At 44.1% G+C, this 20,885-nt stretch overlaps 1 protein-coding gene across 2 annotated transcripts in view; it reads left to right on the top strand.

The window, feature by feature from the left end:
* Nucleotides 1-20,885, top strand: part of phactr3a (phosphatase and actin regulator 3a) — a 33,650-nt gene that overhangs the window by 7,392 nt on the left and 5,373 nt on the right. Inside the window, exons 2-7 of one of the 2 annotated variants that reach the window (XM_062392128.1) lie at nucleotides 10,805-10,966; nucleotides 11,641-11,808; nucleotides 12,446-12,661; nucleotides 12,983-13,211; nucleotides 13,573-13,823; nucleotides 15,238-15,391. In XM_062392128.1, coding sequence (XP_062248112.1) covers nucleotides 10,805-10,966; nucleotides 11,641-11,808; nucleotides 12,446-12,661; nucleotides 12,983-13,211; nucleotides 13,573-13,823; nucleotides 15,238-15,391 — 1,180 coding nt within the window. The remainder of the gene's footprint in view (nucleotides 1-10,804; nucleotides 10,967-11,640; nucleotides 11,809-12,445; nucleotides 12,662-12,982; nucleotides 13,212-13,572; nucleotides 13,824-15,237; nucleotides 15,392-20,885) is intronic. The other variant, XM_062392129.1, reaches the window with a different exon arrangement.

Raw genomic sequence — 20,885 nt, forward strand, 5'->3', positions numbered from 1 at the left:
AAACAGAGCACGGAGAGAGAGAGAGAGAGAGAGAGAGAGAGACGAGGGGAGCAGCGGCCTGTGTTGAAAGAAAGCCAAGAAGTTGTCCTAATTGCTAACTGGCTACGATGAGATGATGGATGGTCTATAGGAGGCCATTAACAAAGAGGCAGGGGCTGTGTGGTCCTGATTCGGAAAGTCTCTGCATCAGCTCCAGTATCTGGCCCCGGATCCTCTAGATCTTAAAGTGACAGTTAAATCAAAAATACTGAATTCCTCTGTTTACCCTTTTGTTCTACTTGCTAAGGTTTTGTTTCACCCTATTTCTACACTCTCATTCTTTTATCATATGATGGTTTTGTGCACATGATGATAATTCTGTGTGGGTTTGATGTTACATGCAACTCAGTCATCTTCAATATGAAAATACTGATTTCAGACTAAAGCGGTACTACACAAGACAAAACATATCTGATGAGCAGAGCCCAACTAGTTTGGCTTGACAATGGTGACACTGATATATTGACCATTGGATATATAGTGTTCCTAAGATGTTATCAGCATGCAAGTTAAGGAATGTTACCAACAATTATCTTGGTGGAAGGTCCAGTCTGTACAGAGAAATATCATGTGAACAGAAAGTCGAATATGCAAAAAAACATATTTGACCAACACTATAAAAGTAAATACCGTGAGAGTATGTAAACAAATCAGCTGCTGAAAGTTGAAATCAATAATAAATACTGTTTATATATACAGACATAAATAACGACAAATAAAAAAATTACAACCAAATATATAGAGCTTAAATAAATAAAATATAGAACATTTTATGTTGTAATATAATTTTTTTATGCACAATATAGATGCACATGAATGGCTGAGGAGGAAAAGAAGAGGTTTTCTGATCTTTGAAAGGCTCATATTAGCTGAGTTGTTTCGCTCAATTGAAAACGTGATCAGGCTCCATAAGTCAAGAAAGTCCCATTCATCATTCTTGTTCCCACCTCTCCAGGGTCAATAAGTTTGTACGAACTACAGCGCTGCCCTGCCTCCCCCTCCTCGTCCCACACTCACACATAGATATATTGTATCTTCACCTGTTTGTAGCTGCAGTGTCCCTCCATCCTCACAAACCTGCCTGATTCAATAAGGGATAGATGAAAAGGACATAGGGGATTCCCAGGACTTGGAAACAGGGAGACAAGGAAGGTGAAGGACGGAGTAAGAAATAAAGAAGAGAGAAACCCGAGGCAGGTAAAGCCCAGGGGGCTAAGTTAGGGGAGGACAGACGTTACAGCAGGCTGACAGGAAGTGGTTTGAGGGAGGCCGTCCATGGAGTGACTGTTTGATAGGCACTTACACCACAGTGTTATCGAGCATCTCCGTCAGGGTCTCTCAGGAGATAGTAAATGAAATGCATAGCCAGATCAGATAACTGCACTAGAAGGAATACAATTATAAATGGGAAATAAATCGAAGCTTTTTATTTTGTTGATGTGTGAGCTACAAAGACAATAAAGTCAAATCTACTAGAGCCGAATCCACCTTCTTCTGTTTTTGTGGGAACTATTCTAAATGTTTTTACTGTAAGAATTTGACCATGCTATTTGACTGGGAATAGGGAGTGAGTTTGGACTTGAGTCGATGTTGGAGAATAGCAGAGTGAGTCTCAGCACCATGGACAGCACCAGCCTTTGCACTGCAGAGCTGTGGTCTGTGTGCTGATGAGTCTGTCCGGGTTTCCTGCTGGGACACAGGCCCAGTCATTTTTTAATTTTCCTTTTTTTTTGTACTGATGACACATTATTGATGAAAGCACATTGTGCAGATCCAGGCACAAATTTCCATTTCATTTGATTATCCCATTCATCTTCGTAAGCCAAAAGTCCCAACCCAATCCCTTTTAAACTGTGACTGGAACTGTGGCCAAGCCTGTGGTACAGTGTTTGAGATCGTAATTGATGGGTAAGTGGCTTCTAGCATCTCCTCCATCAACACAGTGTTGTCTGTGTGGCCCAAACCGGCCACCAGATACTGTCCTTTTCAGCGTGGAAACGTCAGCACAACTGCAGCTTGTGTCGTCACACAAGAGAATGCAGTAACTAGACACTTACTCTGCCATCAGAACCAGACGCCTCTAACACTGGACTTTACTGGTGAGGTGACTAATATTTTACTGTAACCTAACCAAAGCATTTATCGAATCGAGTTTTTTTTCTATTTTTATTTTCAGGCATGATTTACAGAATTTAAACTAAGCTGCTGTAGATGTAGAAACATCGTCATAACACGGATATGTCCTAAGTACGTCTTTGGATAGGAAAATACGACCATGCATGTAACGTCTGGACTGTTCAAGTGTATCCATGTATCTGTGATGAATGAGGTTGGCGGACAGTTAGTGCACTGACTCGTGTCTGCACAGTCTGGCGTCGCAAAACGAGCTGCTGGCCACTGTTCATCCTGGCCCCTGCATGATCTACTTCAGGTCCAACACAGGGGATAACTGCAGCTTTTCGGACAAATTACATGCTTACAAAAAACATCATGATATTTTTAACTCAATTTTTGTGCTTTTGATGAGGAGTATCAGCTTGGCACTCGACTGTGCAACACGGCAAACCTGTTCCAGTTCCGCAGCTGCACACTTGAGGGAATCTGCAAGTGGGAGTGAGTAGCATCCTTTGCTGTGAGAACCTGTTAGCAGATTACAGTGCTAGCAGCAGTGATGTGTGCTCTGTGAACGTACCACTGTCTCGACTGCTCCTGTCCTCCAGAGTGACTGGAGCCCGGTGGAACTGAGCTACCAGCTGCAGAAGCAAGTGTAGAAACTAGAACAGGCACACTGACGCTCACACACATCACGGCTGGAGTGAGTATTTGTCTAATATGCTTCCTCTCTCACTCTCGTGCACACTCTCAGTGTTACGCTCTGTTTGAAATTTTTTCAAGCTTTGACCCAATTCAGTGATATACCTGGAATAAATAACACACCGTCGCTCACCCACCTGGGTCTTTAACTAGCCTTGTTGACTGAAAACACCCACGCCGCGCTGCAGAGCCATGGCTAACTCACCTGTGTGTAAACCTAGAGGGGGACTGCGCAAAAAATTTACATTTGCTATTATCCCAAGCAATTCAAAATCAGTAAGTAGGAGATCGTGATGAATTGATACAAACACTGACCTATTGGATCCTGAGAAAGTCTTTTCTAACCATTTTTTTGTCAGTGCAGTCTAAAAGTGTCATTTTATAATTAGAAAAAAGCCTCTCTGTCAAGAGGCGCCTGCATTGCAAGCAGCCCTTTTGAATATATGAACGGAACTGAATGTGTCAATATGAATCTCGCAGATTGTGAGATTAATGTGATAGACAGCGGGAACAGCCTAAGGTATGAAGGCTGAACCAAGACGTACATTACCTGATTGGAAAGGAGTCTTTTGATGGAATAAGATGAGATCTCTCATAGCAGGGGCGGAGCTGAAAGCTTTACAATGGGCGGGCTGTGTTCCTGGACACAGTCAGGATCTTCCTCTTCCTCTAATGGTGGTTAGTTGTTGTTGGGGGAGCAGGTTGGACTGATATTTTCTAAGGCTCGCCCTGTGATGGTGACAGGAAAAGCACTTTCAGCGAGGACATTTTGGCCCACTGGGTGGATGTGATGGCTGCAGTGGGAGTTTCACCGTTGGCCTCTTCTTTTTTTGTTGTAAAGCAGAAGCAATGAGGAGGGGACAGTGTCTGGATCTACATGTGTATATGCACTGTGTGCTTGTGCTCGTGTATGTCTGGAGTTATCATCCTTATTTTGAAATATTTTCGTATAAGCAGATGTACCTATTTTTAACATTGTTTTGTTGTTATACAACATTGCTATACTTTGGTGTATTGTTAAGAAAAGAGCTAATAAATAATATTATTATAAATACTGGAGATGTTTTTAAGTCATGAAAATACACATAGGAAATTATGTTGAGATAACAATATTTAAGGGTCTTCAGAGAATGAAAAACAAAATTATTATTCATGAACTTCATAACATCAACATCAGAGATATATCTCAGATATTGAGCTTTTATGTTATTTAGGTATATGAAGATGCTTTATCTTTGTTTTACAGAGGTATTGTAGTGATATAGTATTGCCCTAAAGTTGTCAGATTTTTGAGAGTGAGATAAAAAACAAGAAAAATGGTCAGCTTTGGAACTGAGGATGAGAAACTTAATTAGTCCCTACGATAAGATACGCTAGGCTACACCATGCTAAGATACGTTACAATACGATAAGATATGCTATGATACAATACTTAGGATACCATATGATACTTACGACACAATATCATTGATAAGATACTTCAGATACGATACAATATAATCTCCAAAACAATTTGAAACTTCACTTCAGAGTTTGTAAGGCTGTCCATTCAAATATATTGTTTCTTAGGTGAACCCACGAAACAATGGGGACGTCACAAGGAAGTTTTCTTTTTCAAAGATGAAATATCTTCTGGAGCTCCCCTTTAAAGCTGAGTCGCACTAACTGATCTTGACTTTTTGTTTTACGGTCATATGTCACACAGATATTAAAATGCACTTGATGTTAACTAATACAACTTATCTCTGCTGGAACCGTCACAGAGATCCTTCCTGTGAAAAACCCCCACTCGCTGCTACATCGATCTGTCCAGAAAGTGAAAGCAGGTAGGAAGCCGCCCTTGGATCTGGAAGGCTGCAGCAAAGGCTTAAGCCTGAAACATGCTTCTGCGACTGCGTCTGCGTCTTTTCACGCCGCTGTGGCGCAAGACTCGTTTTCATTCATGCTTCCCCAACCGTTGCGCGTCTTACAAAGCAATTCCGCGCCAGAACACTAGGCGGAGTAATGCTTTTTGTCGAAGACGACCTTAGAGACGCCTTCTTTCTTCTTCGTCGATTGTTTATTTACATAGCCACTGCGGCTCCTCGTAGCCTTTTTCTGGCGGACAAATCCGCCAGTCAGTGACAGGTTATGCAAGTGATCATACTATCGGATATCTTCTGCCAAGTGCTCTTCTATTTGGTGCATATTCGTTCTTCTAAATCTTCCGTGATTTCTGCCGGTATTATGGGGCATGAAACCGGAAATGCAGCTCCAGAAGGGATGTAGAGCAGACCAATCACAGCCTTGCGGGCTGAGTGAGCTTGCAGAGCTTTGCCGTAAATTTTAGAAAAGGGGGTCGACACCCGTCAGCACGTAAGGAGGGATACATAAGCACGTAAGGGCGCTTACGGGCCCGTGAAAACGCAGAAGCATGTTTCAGGCTTTACACGTGAAGCCACCCACCAGACCTCATTCTCAACAATAACATATGGTAACAAACAAGGGCCTCGGGCACTTCCTATTGGCTGCTGGCCTCACTGACATCATTTCACAGTCTTGATGCCAGTAGCCCACACGCTGGAGTTTCACACTTCGGCGATATTCACATAGATGATCTGGAGGCCTGACCTTTGCCGACTCATGTGGCCTTACACCATGATATCCTGTCCTCTCAGAAATCAGTTCTCAGACAAATTGCACTACACAACGTCCACGTGCGGATGAGTCATCTGTTTACCTCAGGAACACAGTTACTTGAGGCCAGGACTTATTTATTAGAGCTAATGAAGGCCGCTCAGTTAAATATGATGTTTTTTCCTTCATTTCTACTTATTCAGCGTAGAATGTAAAATGGAAATTTTGGACAATAGACTAGTCTTTCCCCTGCTAATGAAGTATATTGTTGTAGGAAGAATAAATCTGCTAGAAATAGAACACTCTATAAGAGACGGCTTTCAGTTATTATTCATTTCCATGTTAAGTGGATTTTGCTCTTGCTCCTGAGCTTCTGAATGTTGTCATTTTGTGTATGTGTTCATTATTTCATCTACCCTGCCTTTTATAAAACCACCATAGCTGACCACTTCCATTCTTGATCTCAGCCTCTCTTTCTCATTCCCACTCTTTCCTTTGACACTCCTTCAGCTCGTCTTCAGCTCGCTCGCTCCATGAGAGTCGTTAGCTGGGTGTCCTGATTGTGGCTCGGTCCCTGAGGCAGTGGGGCTACGGACAGATGGCAGCACAGTTGTAAAGCCAGGGGGGTAAGGAGAAGAGGGTAGCTGGCGTGGCGGTGGCTAAGGAGGTGGTCCATTCAAGGGCACGTTGTCAGTTGCCCGGGTGGAAGGAGAAGGAGGCTGGAGCAAGCAGCCGAGGATCTACAGGGCCTGCAGAGGTGATGGAGTCAAGGGTCCGTCTGTTGTTATTTATAGCTGGTGATGAGAACTCGGAAGCACAGATACAGTGTTTAAAGGCTGTTTCAATATATATTATTTGCTATAGGTTTGGTTTAGAGATGCTTGCAGCAGTCTACAGTCATGTAAGCAGCTGTAAGAGGCTTTGGTGCTTTGAGCGAAATACATATATATATATATATTCACACAAAAAAAATGACATGTAATGTAATATGTAATAATATTTGTGCAAGGTGGTAAAAACCATAATTTATCTATTCAAAGATTTGCTGTTTATCAAGTGTTTGTCATTCTCTGCTCATAAAGAAGAGTTTAAAACCACAACCTTCACTCAGGACCAATTATCTGTATGTAGATAAAATGTTTGGCCATATCACCGAGCCCTACATGCAACAGACATTTCCTTCCTCTAAGCAACTGCCCAAGGAAAATAGAACTTACAGCACAAGAGGACAGTCTCTTTTAAGCTCACCCAACAGGTCAACAGCGATAGTATTTTATTGTGGAGGAGAGTGCTCCTGACTGTGCTCATTTTAGGTTGTAAGTGTTACACTTCAACTTGAAGGACGAATAGTGCCTTTCACTCTTACCTGACAACTGTTCAAGGCCCTTTCAGCTTTCATATTCCTGAGTACTGATTCCTGTGGAGAGGTTTAAACACCTGCTTGTGAAATGAGATGATAAGTACTTAATGTTTGTTGTGGTGACTTGTAATTCTGGTAAATGATGCAACAACAGCTGTTGACATCATTCAGTCCCAGTGAACTATTGGATGAATAGTGGAGCGAGGATTTATTCTGCTTTATCTTACCTTTCAAATCTATATGATCAGTTTTAAAATCAGACACCCACTCATTCATATTAGCCAAACCAAAGTTGTGTCCCTTACAAGCTCTCTGCTGAAGCAAAGCTAATGATTTTACACATCTCAGTGGGAATCCCTTTCATTGAAAAATCTGGAAAGAAAAACACATTCGGAAATCCAGTATCACAGCAGAACAGAAGAGACTCCCTCTAACCCTTTTTCAGGTTTACACGTCACATATAATAAGAGAAAACCCTCTGTGGTTAGCTCTCACATTGAGCACTTGGGAGGAGGGATATTGTCAGCGTGAGCGTGTGGGGGAGAGGTACTCCTGAATGTGCTGACAAGCTGGTTAAGTGGGGTGTGGTCCCTGGTGGCCCGCTAGAGCGCTCTGATAAAGTTTTCTTGCCAAGTTACATTATCATATTGTCGACTTTATTTCCACTCTTTAATCATTTCTGAGCTCACGCTGCACTAATGCCGGATGAAGCTGAGCAGTCGTAGTGTACATTTGCCTGCACTGCTGAGGGTCAACATGACATATATAATTATTTCTCTCTTTAATTTAATCTTTTATTTTGTGTTCAGACCTGTCACCACCCAGTGTGTGTGTTGGAGAGCAGCAAAACACACTGCATCAGCATGACACACACAGATTTAACAAATCCTATTTGCATTGCATGGTGCATGTTGTCCATTCATATACATCCTCATCCAGCGGATTAAATAAATCTCTGTGTGCATGCATGTTTTTTAACCTAATTCCCCTGCTCTGCTCGGACTCCTGTCATTTTCTCTGAAAAACCATCCCTTCTATGAAAAATGAAGTTACTTGATATGCATTATAAATAGCTCCTCCGTGATTGGACGAGCCCAGATTCTCCCTGGAAGCTCTTCCGTATAGCAACAGCCCCCTCCCATCGCTCCTTCTTGCCTCTTTTCCCTGGAATCCCCCCTCCTTATCCCCCCTCCTTCCAATCTCCTTCACTCTCTCAAAACGCAGACAGATCTTGTCCTCCATGTGGCTTCACCCCTTACCCACAATGCACTGGGTGCTGCTATGGCTTTAGATGTGGCAGGCAGTGTCTGTGCAGGGGGCTCCTCGCCTCTTTTCTCTCCTCCTTTCCTCCGAGCCACAGACTGGTTTGCTCCTCCCGCTGGCTCCCACTGCTGCGGCAGCATCTGGATGTGGTCGGCATGGCAACAGCAGCGGGCCTGACCCCACCTCTTCTCCCTTTCTCCACATGCACACAATCTCTCTCTCTCTCTCTCTCTCTCTCTCTCTCTCTCTCTCTCTCTCTCGCTCTCTCTCTCTTTCTCATCCTCTCACACAGACGCCTCTCCCCCTCCTTCTCCCCCTCTCCCTCTCTTAAGCTTTTTTTTCTCTGTGGGACTGGGTGCGTTTCCTTCCAGCTTGACCTGGATTCTGCGTGAGGCGCCACGTCCGCCACGCTGAATGTGTGACAGTAGTGATGATGACACAGTGAGTGCATGGTCAACTGACCTGTTTCCAGACCCCTGAATGGTCAAAAACTCAAACTGGAAATTAGCCCTTTTCATCTCATCCCTTCTTCTTCTCTTGTTTTCTGTCTTATCATACTTTTATTTTTATTTCTCTTTCTCTGTCCCTGTTGTCTCACTTACTTTTTATTTTTATTTTATATTTTTCCAAGTTCTCCTTGTCTCTTTCTCCTTTCCGCTCCTTACTTCTTTCTCCTCTCCTCTGTTCTTCCCTCCCCTCCTCCAACAATCTCTATCCATGTGCTTCAGGGAAGAAACAAGGGGCTGCACACACAAAAAAAAGAGAAAAAATCATGTACAGGAGTCAGATGTATCCTCCCCTCCTCCTCCATCATCACAGCACTCCACTTCACACCTCGAGCCACTCTAGGAACCCCTCCTCTTCCTCCCCCCCGTCACAAATCCTCGCCTCCTCCTCGGCTGAATATCTGAACAAAGATTTATCAGTCTCCTGGAGGCAGCTATAGCTCTGTTTTTGTCACATTGACGTATGTAGCTCAAAAAATACACAGCGTTTATTGTGCACCCCCTCTTTCTTGGCTCTCTGTGTGACTATAGATGAGGGCAATCCAGCAGCACTGTGCGCACATGGAGCTCTAGACCCACACTTTGCTTGAGATGAGTCACTGTCAAGTTTTCATCTAATCAGGGGAAATTGTTCTCTGTGCAGGGAGAGAAGTACAGTAGGTAGTAAAAGCTAATTTATTATGACAAATAATTTAATATCATGGACCGCACTCTACAGATTATCACATACTTTTTCATCTGTTCTTATTCCTTTGATCTGAAATATAGTTTATATATGAAACGATTAGATTATTAGATTAGATTCAATGGATCTCAGTGGCTCTGTTTCAATGGTTTGTTGAAAACCATTGTCTGCATATTTTCATTTGGGTATTTTTTTTACTCATTATGAATCTTCTTTTACAGTATTTGGTTTCTCATGCTCTGATGTGCATATGTTGCTTTTACTGTATATTACCATACATTTTTATTTTCATTTGATTTGATAGTTCCTTCGTGACACGAGATAAGAGATTCTATCCTCTTCAGACATGAGTCAACTTGGCTTTGTGGGAAGAAACAACAAAAATACTCTGCATCTGCTCTGAGATTCTGCGGCATAATGGAAAGTACTCAAAGATTTTCCTTTAACATAACCATTTCGGGAAAGTCTCCGATAGTGCAAAAAATGCTGGGTCTGGCATTGGCGAGTATTTGCACAGATCTAATGCCATGTCTTTATAGTTTAACGCTGGAATTGTTTTTTTTCTTTTCCCCGGAAATCACTTCCTTTCATCGTTGCTCTAAAGCGACAGTTGCACTCTGCTATAAGAGGAAGAAGAGGAGGAAGGGATTTCTGGTAGTGAAGCATTATCCCGAGCTGTCTAACATGTTAGTAACTTTTTTCAATATTTCTCACTGGAAAGTCCCACAAGTAAAACAGCAACATGTGCTGTATGCAAGATTGGAGTTTCGAGGGGTGGCCCTAGGGTTACGATCTTCAAACGTATCCATCTCATAAAGCATCTGAAAAGCAACTTCCATACAGGGTTAGTAGAATATATCTGCTGAAATACATTATAAAAGTTTTGATCTAAATGAATTGCCATCAGATTAAAACTCTGTATTTGCAGATAAGCAAAGTCAAGGTTTTGGAATTGATATCGGGAAGTGAAAACTATTTACCCACAGTGAGTGTGATGAGTAAGTGCTGTGACAGATAATATAAAAACATGCGACAGTGGAGCATTAGAATATGTTGTGTCGTTTGGCCCGGCAGTAAAGTCTGATCCTGGCACATCTGTCCGTCTCAGAAGAAAACGGCGTCTTCTTGTGTGCTCTGGTGCTTCCTCCACATGCGGACAGGGAGAGATGTTCACTTTGATACGTATTACTCGGACAGATTCACAGGAGAATTACACCCACGAGAGAGTGTGTCTTGATCAAATGAGTCTTTTCTAATTGAATCTGCTCAAAGCGCTTGGAGTCCATCATGGCTCAGTCAGTGAGTTGAGCGTACTAATTGTCTTCTGCCTTCTCTCTCCCTCTTCTCCTCTCCCTTAAACTTCTGCATGTCTTTCTTCATCCCCCCCATCCCTATACTCTCTCTTTCCTTGCACTTGGCCCGTCTCCTGATCACACCTCCGCCCCATCTCATCCTCCTGCAACACCTCTCTCTGCCCCTCTTTCCGGGCTTCTCCTCCATCTCCTCTGTCTCCTGAAGTAGAGGTGCTGGACCAGCAGAGGGTGCTGAGGACGGGTTGCCTGGTGAGCAGCGTCCACACTCCACCCATCCGGCGAAACAGCAAACTGGCCACGCTGGGGCGCATCTTCAAGCCCTGGAAGTGGAGAAAAAAGAAAAACGATAAGCTCAAGCAGAGTTCCACAGGTACGGGCCACAGGGTGGTGGTTGTGAAGGGGAAGCCGTAGATTGGTTCCATAAACACAAGCACCCACTCACATTACCCAACCCGTATAATGAATCAGGCAGAGAGAGATAATGAGAGGGTGTGGTACGAACAGCTGAAGGTAATGCCAGGACGCCTCTGTAATCATCTGGATAAAATGACATTATGTTTGCTGCAAAATAAAAAAAGATTTTTACAATGTTTCCAACATGCGGCTGAATTTCCTCTCCAGGAAATGGGAAACGATATATATCCTTGAAGTAATATGTTGTATTGTTTGAAATAGAAAATAGTATAATAACAGTAACATTAGTAACTTTATTTATAACATAACAATGAATTTGCCTGACTAATTTAATAAAGTGCCAAAAGCAAAATGTCACTCAGTGGAGTGCATTACTTAAGAAACATTTAAATTCACATTCCCGTGACCCACCTCTTTCCACCGAGTGTGTCAACGAAATCATAAACCTGCTCACATACAAACAGACACGGGGTGAAAAAATAACCCTCTTGGCAGAAGGAACAGAAGCAGGTTCAGCATCAATACCAGAAACTATTTCTTTCTATCACTGGAGATAAAGGTCACATAATCGTATTAGTCCACAGACATTTTAACAGCTACACACACTTCTCTCCTCTCCTCCTGTCACAGATGTAGCATTATCCAGTGGCCTTCTATGCCACGACCCCAACTCTCCCACCCGGGGATGCTGCTCGGAGGGTGCAGTCCTGATCGGAGGATTCGGGGGGTCTATGAACTCAAACCTCGCAGTCAGCAGCGTGGAATACCTGGGTCCTGAGGAGGAGCCCCCCCCTTCAGGTAGGACAGACAATCTGACAGAAGCAACAGAATCATAGGGCTGTTAAAGCAGCAAGTAAGAGATAAGGGTAAATAGATTTGCGTTGGCCAGGTTGGCTCTATAGCTGATCAATGTGAGACTGTAGAAGATCGCTGTGATCAATTTGATAGAAGTTTGAGTTATGTGCACACAAAGGAATGGAGACATGTTCTACATATGTGCCTGTAGAGGGCAGCAGAGACAAATCAATGAGAATCTCAGCTCTCTCATAGAGGTCTGTACATGTCCACTTTATGTGTATTTGTCAAAAATCAATGAATATTATCAATCAATACTTTGTCAGGTAACACTGTAACTTGAACAATATTTGTAAGTGTAATGTTTCTAAAGTACAGGACAGTTTAGTTTGTTGGAACATTTTCAAAACAAAATGTTACAACTACTGTTTTAAATATAAAATATTTTTCTTCACAGGCTTATATTTTCAGTTCTTTTCAATTGTATTTCACTTTAATTATGTGCTATTATTTTCAATTCAACCTCACTGCTGCCTAGAATACTCCTTTATAGCTGCTTCTACCAGCAGTGCCATTGTGTTTGCATTAATTTGCAGCAACACTCATAAATGCTTTGTTCTTCTTCATTAATGTCCACCAGTAGCCGCCCCTCTCCAGGACTGTGAACAAGTGGAGGACAATCTACCCCCGCCCGAGGACGAGGGAGACGAGAGGACGCACCCTGCTGGGGATTTACCTGAGGGGCTGCAGGACGAGGGAGACCAGGTGGAAGACAGACCAGAGGAGGAGATTCCTCCGGGAACCTCCCCACCACAAGTACCTCCGAAACTGTTGCCTCAGCTGAGCACTGGAGATGGTGAGTTAGAATTATCTAAGCTGAGCCACGTTTTCCAGCAGGTTGCAAGAAAACCACTTTTTGCATTTTTCCCTGTGTTCGCATTTCCTCCTCAACATGTTCACATCCTGTCTCAAATTAAACAGTTGTGAAGTCAGGTGGATGCAGAGTCTGAATTCCTCTGAGTGAAAACCTTTACGTGTTTTCACTTCAGCTCAGTGTCTCAAATTATCTCCGGCCCCTGTGACCTGCAAACTGTTTTGCAGAAGAGGAACAGAAAGAGGGGAAGAGATTGATCTTGTTTACAATGTTTCTCTTCTCCTCCTCCTCCCTCGCTTTCAGATTCAGGGCCTGCGTCGCTCCCCGCTCACCTGCCCAACTCCTACCTCCCCAAGGAGCCTCCCCCCAGGGCCACAGAAAGCATGGCTTCGATGACCCTGCCTCTACGAGGGTCACTGGCCAACACCTCAGGGTCACCACATCTAGGCAATATGATTCATCCTCCCATGCCCCCTAGCTGCATTATGGAGGAACTGCAGAGAGCGTTCGCTTCCAAGAACAGGCAGGAAAGGTGAGTCCTCAGTTCGACCCCATCCCTCTGTTTATATGAGCCGCCACCCTGAGAAATACTGTGACAGTGAAAAGCAAATAAACTGCTTTGTTTAATGTCACTTATATCCCTTCCTGATTGGATACGATGATAATATACAGTACATATAGTGTGTAAAATTTAAAGTATACGTGTGTATAGGGTGACTAGAACGAGGCTCACAAATATCCCCTTTCTAACACTATGGCCATTTGTACTGTCCAGGTTTACAAGTAATAATCAATTGTTTTAAATCTAAAATTGTTGAGACAATATTTAAAAACCAAAAGTGTCCCTCCACCCACAGCCATCGACAGTGATCCTTCTTTTGTTCTCCCCTCAGCGTCCATGAAGGGTGTGAGCAGGCCTCACCCCCGCGGCTGTGGTGTTCTGACGGCCGGCTCTCTCGCTCCTGCAGCTCTGAGAACCAGCACAAGCTCTCTTTTGTGGGCGGCTGTGTGGGGGGCGGAAGGTCCGACTGGCCCAGGAAGGAGGCCGAGGAGAACAAGGAGAACATGCGGCTGGACCAGTGCTTCTCTAACACCTCGGGCCTCCCCAACGACCTGGAAGAATGGAACGACTCCGTCATCTCTGGTATGTTGACGAGTGATAGTGGGATTTTCAGTGCGGCATCTAAATATTTGGACAATCGCCTCTTGTTTTCGGCTCAATACGGCACATATTGAATTTAAATTGAAATAGTCCCTCCATGGTTAGAGCGACATTTTATATGAATGTAGATACATCTGAACTATAATGATAGTTTAATCCTGTAATTGTCTTCCTGCGCTGACCTGAAATTGGAAGTACTGTCAATAGCCAACATCTAAATTATAGCTTGCATCCTGTAATATCGATTCCATCCCGGATTCTAAATACACCCAGACTTTCTGTTGCCTCTCTAAGCTTGTGCACTTTAATCAAATTACCATTTATTTAAGAAGTTGAAAAATTTAAAGCTGCACTAATTTATAGTTTTAAATTAACAATAGGTGTGGTTACTATGTAATCTGAAAGGGGTTGCTCGTAGTCGGGGGGCAGTTTCCAGCTTAACCTGTTGAATAATAGCAGCCTCAATTCAAATAGATTGAAGCCTGGCAACTTACAACAAACCACATCATAATATAAACTTTACCGACAGGCAGAGTTTCTCACACTGAGGTTAGTTATGTTATGTAAGTTCAGATGTGATGTGAACAACAGCAACCAGATAATTCTACTAATACCGCAATTATTATCAGTTGTGAAATATCCTTGTTGTTCAGGTCTTTGCAAATAAAAGCCCTGACAAATGGGCACCCGGGGGAAAACTTGCAACAGCCACAGGTTTGATTCCGACCCGGCCCTTTGCAGCGTTGCCTCCCTGCTCCTTCTGCTTATGTCAGACATATTCCACACACCAAATGCCCAACAAACATCTTGAAAAATAATAAATAGGTGAGTTTGAAGAGCAAAACCCTGAAGCCCTATCTTGACAAGTAAAATCAAATCCTGGATCTCTCCATTTGTCCTGATCTGATCCAAAGTATGAAGGCTTCTTCTTTGGATCATGCCCCGCCCCGCCACAAAATTTCCTGGAAATCTGTCCTGAGTAATTCTGATGAAAGACAGGCAGACACACAGCAATGGAAACACAAGGTTATAAAAGCAGTTCTGTCACAAACTGACAGAGGGAACCTGAGGCGTTTGGGCTCCAATAATTATAAATACTGTTTATAATAAAAAAATTTACAAAAAGGGCAACATGACGTACAAGGATTTGGATCCCGAGGCTGAGAACCTGTACTTTACAAAAATAATTATTGTTTCATTTGATTTCCAATGTGTTGCAGTAAACAGTACTTCCAAGCTGCTCTCTAAGTAATGCTCAGTGTGTGAGGAAACATGTTAAGATCTAGCAGCGGGGAACATTTTCATGGATTAAAAAGCTTTACTCATTTACCGTAAGCATATTGTTGGGTCCGGAAAAGGGAGGAGATGTGTGTAAATGTGTGTTTGCACGTTGCAGGCACACTTCCTCGCAGGCTGAGGAAGGAGCTGCTGTCTGTAAAGCTACGAAACAGGCCCAGCAAGCAGGAGTTAGAGGACAGGAATATCTTTCCGGTGAGGAGCGACCAGGAGCGGCAGGAAATTCGCCAGCAGATTGAAATGAAACTCGCCAAGTAAGTAATGAAATGGATGTTGTATTTTGTCTTGTGGTAGAAATATATCGTGATGTTTTATTGACATCGGGGACGGAATTTCTCTTTGTCATTGCTTGGATATTTTTCTGGTTACAATCTCTTACTATCACACATCTCATCACAAAACTCAATTGTGAAAAAACTCCCGATCCCACAATGTTAAAGACATCCTGGATCTACCCCTTTGTCCGGATCAACCCCAAAATTAAATGGGCTCTTTCTTTATCAATCACATTTCATTTTTTTTTCCCATATTCACCAATTTGCCTCATAGGAAAAAGTGTGACATCCTCTGCCCTCGAAGTCCTGAAAAAAGAACCAAACTGTTCCTGTTTACATCCCGTTAATGAATTTACACATTTGTACATACAACTAGTGCCATCTACTGAACAGTAGAGGTACCTGCATCTAATCCAGCTGGAGCAGGGGTCACTAACAGGGGGACCGCGGTCCATGTCCAGACCCAGAAGCCGTCCCGTACGGACCCGGACCTTACAGCCCAAACAGAAGGTTATGATTTAAAACCTGACGGGGCGCTTCTGTTTGTAACCGGCGCAGCTTTTGTAGTCTTCACGGAAGTGGTGTAGTGGATGAGGAAACGCACAGACCAATTGCATGCGAGTTTAGCCATCCCACGTGATACTACTCAGCCAATCAAGTCTGTGCATCCCAGGCAGATAACATTGCGACTCTACAGTGCAGACAGATGAGACAGCTAGAGGCAAGCTACACATGAAAATCTGGTAGAAAGAAAAAGAAAGATAGCATTACAGGTAGAGAAAACCAAGGGAGAGATACAGACGACTGAGACGCAGAAAGGGCGAGAAACAAAGGAGTGAGACGGAGAAAGGGCGAGAATCAAAGGAGTGAGACCGAGAAAGTGGAGAAACAGGAGTGAGATGGAGAAAGTGGAGAAACAGGAGAGAGATGGAGAAAGTGGAGAAACAGGAGTGAGACGGAGAAAGGGCGAGAAACAAAGGAGTGAGACCGAGAAAGGGCGAGAAACAAAGGCGTGAGACCGAGAAAGTGGAGAAACAGGAGTGAGATGAAGAAAGTGGAGAAACAGGAGTGAGACGGAGAAAGTGGAGAAACAGGAGTGAGACGGAGAAAGGGCGAGAAACAAAGGAGTGAGACGGAGAAAGTGGAGAAAGAGGAGTGAGATGGAGAAAGGCAAGAAACAAAGGAGTGAGACGGAGAAAGGGCAAGAAACAAAGGAGTGAGATCGAGAAAGTGGAGAAACAGGAGTGAGATGGAGAAAGTGGAGAAACAGGAGTGAGCTGGAGAAAGTGGAGAAACAGGAGTGAGACGGAGAAGGGGCGAGAAACAAAGGAGTGAGACGGAGAAAGTGGAGAAACCAGAATGAGATGGAGAAAGGCGAGAAACAAAGGAGTGAGACTGAGAAAGTGGAGAAACAGGAGTGAGATGGAGAAAGGCGAGTTTCAAAGGAGTGAGACTGAGAAAGTGGAGAAACAGGAGTGAGATGGAGAAAGTGGAGCAACAGGAGTAAGATGGAGTAAGGCGAGTTTCAAAGGAGTGAGACGGAGAAAGTGGAGAAACAGGAGTGAAATGGAGAAAGGCGAGAAACAAAGGAGTGAGACAGAGAAAGTGGAGCAACAGGAGTAAGATGGAGTAAGGCGAGTTTCAAAGGAGTGAGACCGAGAAAGTGGAGAAACAGGAGTGAGATGGAGAAAGGCGAGAAACAAAGGAGTGAGACTGAGAAAGTGGAGAAACAGGAGTGAGATGGAGTAAGGCGAGTTTCAAAGGAGTGAGACCGAGAAAGTGGAGAAACAGGAGTGAGACGGAGAAAGGCGAGAAACAAAGGAGTTAGACTGAGAAAGTGGAGAAACAGGAGTGAGATGGAGAAAGGCGAGAAACAAAGGAGTGAGACTGAGAAAGTGGAGAAACAGGAGTGAGATGGAGAAAGGCGAGAAACAAAGGAGTTAGACTGAGAAAGTGGAGAAACAGGAGTGAGATGGAGAAAGGCCAGAAACAAAGGAGTGAGACAGAGAAAGTGGAGAAACAGGAGTGAGATGGAGAAAGGCGAGTTTCAAAGGAGTGAGACCGAGAAAGTGGAGAAACAGGAGTGAGATGGAGAAAGGCGAGAAGCAAAGGAGTGAGACTGAGAAAGTGGAGAAACAGGAGTGAGATGGAGTAAGGCGAGTTTCAAAGGAGTGAGACCGAGAAAGTGGAGAAACAGGAGTGAGATGGAGAAAGGCGAGAAACAAAGGAGTGAGACTGAGAAAGTGGAGAAACAGGAGTGAGATGGAGTAATGCGAGTTTCAAAGGAGTGAGACCGAGAAAGTGGAGAAACAGGAGTGAGATGGAAAAAGGCGAGAAACAAAGGAGTGAGACTGAGAAAGTGGAGAAACAGGAGTGAGATGGAGAAAGGCGAGAAACAAAGGAGTGAGACAGAGAAAGTGGAGAAACAGGAGTGAGATGGAGAAAGGCGAGAAACAAAGGAGTGAGACTGAGAAAGTGGAGAAACAGGAGTGAGATGGAGTAAGGCGAGTTTCAAAGGAGTGAGACCGAGAAAGTGGAGAAACAGGAGTGAAATGGAGTAAGGCGAGTTTCAAAGGAGTGAGGCGGAGAAAGTGGAGAAACAGGAGTGAAATGGAGAAAGGCGAGAAACAAAGGAGTGAGACAGAGAAAGTGGAGAAACAGGAGTGAGACCGAGAAAGTGGAGAAACAAAGGAGTGAGACCAAGAAAGTGGAGAAACAAAGAAGTGAGACCGAGAAAGTGGAGAAACAAAGGAGTTAGACGGAGACTTTTGAGTCAAGATGTGAAACAGAAAAATTTAAATGATAGATTTTGCTCCCTTTATTTTATTTTTCTGAAGTGAAGCCCTTTATTTGAACATGCACAATTGTCACATTTGATTTATTTTCTCTTATTTTGAAATGCAGCCTTATTTTTATTTAGTTCATGAGAGAACATTATACATATCTGCACTCATACATATATGTTCAAAAAGTCCTACTGTTTTAATTTGATTCGACAGTCAGGTGTGAGTACATCCAGATGTTGATACAACTACTAGGCTTCTTAAATATATATCACACTAAATAGTCAGACTTGATCTTCCGGACCTTTGCTTCTAGACAATTTCTCTAACTGGACCTCTTTAAATTTTAGTTGAATACCCCTGAGCTAGAGTCTATGAGCACAAACACTGAACAGAGTCTTAGAGACGATATAAGAGGTGGAATGATTATTTTGGTTTTCTTATGACATCAGATAACAGAACAAGTTGCCCTTTCTTGGCCCACGTCTTTCCACCAAATGTATAGAAATATAGTTTGTTTTTTTTGCGTAAACATAACCTCCTCACCGCTATTCATGGTGCAACAGTGCCAGCTCATGACAGACCCTGGCAATTCCCCACTGCAGGGACGGACTGCAGTAAATCCTAAATGACCTGGGTTACATAAAACCCAATGAGGTGAATGGGAGATCAAAAGTGGGATCCAAACAGACGATCTGATCCTGTTGCACAGACTTGATTTTTGTTGTATAATCACTCAGCGCTCAGAGGAATCTGTTTGGGTGTGATACTTTTCACTCGAGGCCAGTTCCCCACCATGTAAGCCTCTCTGTCATATTCCACCGCCACATGTTATTTCCAGATGTGGTTTGAGAACGAAACCTCATGTTCAGTGAATTCCTGGATGTTTCAAAAAGAACATTTAGCTGGAGAGCAACAAGTGCCGACAGCCCCGCCGCTTCCAGGAGATCTCTTTGCACCAAACACCTTGTGGTTCCCTGCCAGGACGTTAATAGAACTGGTATTTGTGATCTAACTGAGAAACTTCCTGACGGCGGCAGGCTCGTGTGCGCATGTATCACAGTTCTTTAGCACCAGCGCATCAAACAGGGGCACACAGCGGCTTTGCATAACCCGCCGTGCGAGAATTCACAGCCGAGCGCAGAGTGCCACCCACACTTTCTGCAGAACGAGATCTATCGTCTGTCTGTGAGGCGCCTAAGAATACCTCCCCCCTCGTCTATTCTTAGACCGACTGGAAGAAAGACGTTTTTATTGCAAAAGCAAAAAAAACAAAAGCGTCCGCAGGTTAGCTAAGCTCACGGGTTGGGTCAGGTTGGGGATGGAGCATGACTGTGGCTCGGGGTACCAGCCAGCGGGGGGTCAGCAGCTTTGAAGACGGAGAGGTTCCACTTGTAGCACAGCGGCGAAAGGAGCTGCCTGTTATGCAAAGAGCCGGTTCTGGGCGGCACAAGGGTTCGAAAGATGGATAGCCATTCTAAATGTCTTTACACGTGCGAAAAAAAAGAAAGGCGTCAGAGGGATCAGGCAGGATTCCTTAAAGCAGCTTTGTGTTGGGTGCTGACGCTTTGGAACAGCTGTGATATGAAATGTGATGCAGATAAAAGCAGCTGTTCTCTTCTGCTGCTAAAGCTAAATAAGATACTTCTCCATCTTCAGCGTCAAGCATGGGAGCAGAAAAAAAACGCCTTTTCATTCTACTGTACGATGCACCCGAGGCACACTGCACCATTTGTTTGGGTGGTTGGTGTTGAGGGGGGGTGTGTGTGTGCGTGTGTGTGTGTAGGGGGGGTCCATGGCTAAATATAGCTCAGAGTGGGGAGGAGGAAAGGCAGACGTAGGCTCATTTCCCCCCTGGGCATGCATACTGGATCCCAAAACAATCCATCACACCCTATCACTGGATTTCTCCTCCAGTTTTAGATTCTCTCTCTTTCTCCTTCTCCGTCCGCTCGCCCGAAGCTTCACAATGAGAGAAACCTGCCGCTGCACCTCCGCTGCTCATCAGGCAGGAGGTAGCATCAGGACTTACGCCGGGGATAATGGCACCTGGTCTGTCCGTCGTGTCAGTGATAGATGACCTTTCTATCTTTAGACTACCCCCCCCCCCCCCCGCCCGCCTGGCATCTTTTACTGCTGCCGAATTCTGCTGCTTCTAATCTTACATTGTTCAATAATGCATCCCCCCCCCCTCTCTCTCCAAATGTGTTGTCAGGGAGTTAATCAGCAGAAATAATGTGTGTGTGTGTGTGTGTGAGAGTGTTAAGGGGGGGGCTGCCGGCTACTGTACCAGCAAAATGGAGAAGGCTATTTTGGCCCCCAGTGCATTTGGCAGTGGAGATCAAAGTAGGAAAGCCTCTGTCACCCAGTGCTCTGGTTTCTCTTTCTTTTGTTCGGATTTGTCTCTCCTGCATCGACTGCCTCGTGAGATTTTTCTATTGGAACCCATTTGATTGCAGGAGCTCCAGAGTGGCTGACAGGAACCCAGGTGCCAACAGGCGTTAGTGCGTCATAAGGATATTCTGGGGATACCTGCCATGGTATCCTGGAGCCGGATGGTGGAGCTTAGTGGGAGAGAAATGGTGCAGTGAGTCAGTGTGTTGTCTCGTGCACTGATACTTCCCATCATATGTAAAAAAAAACAGTCTTCTGTCCCCCTGAAAGCAGACAGGCCGGTGAACGTGATTCAC

Source organism: Platichthys flesus, chromosome 7 (genome assembly GCF_949316205.1).
Source record: "Platichthys flesus chromosome 7, fPlaFle2.1, whole genome shotgun sequence".
NCBI lineage: Eukaryota > Metazoa > Chordata > Actinopteri > Pleuronectiformes > Pleuronectidae > Platichthys > Platichthys flesus.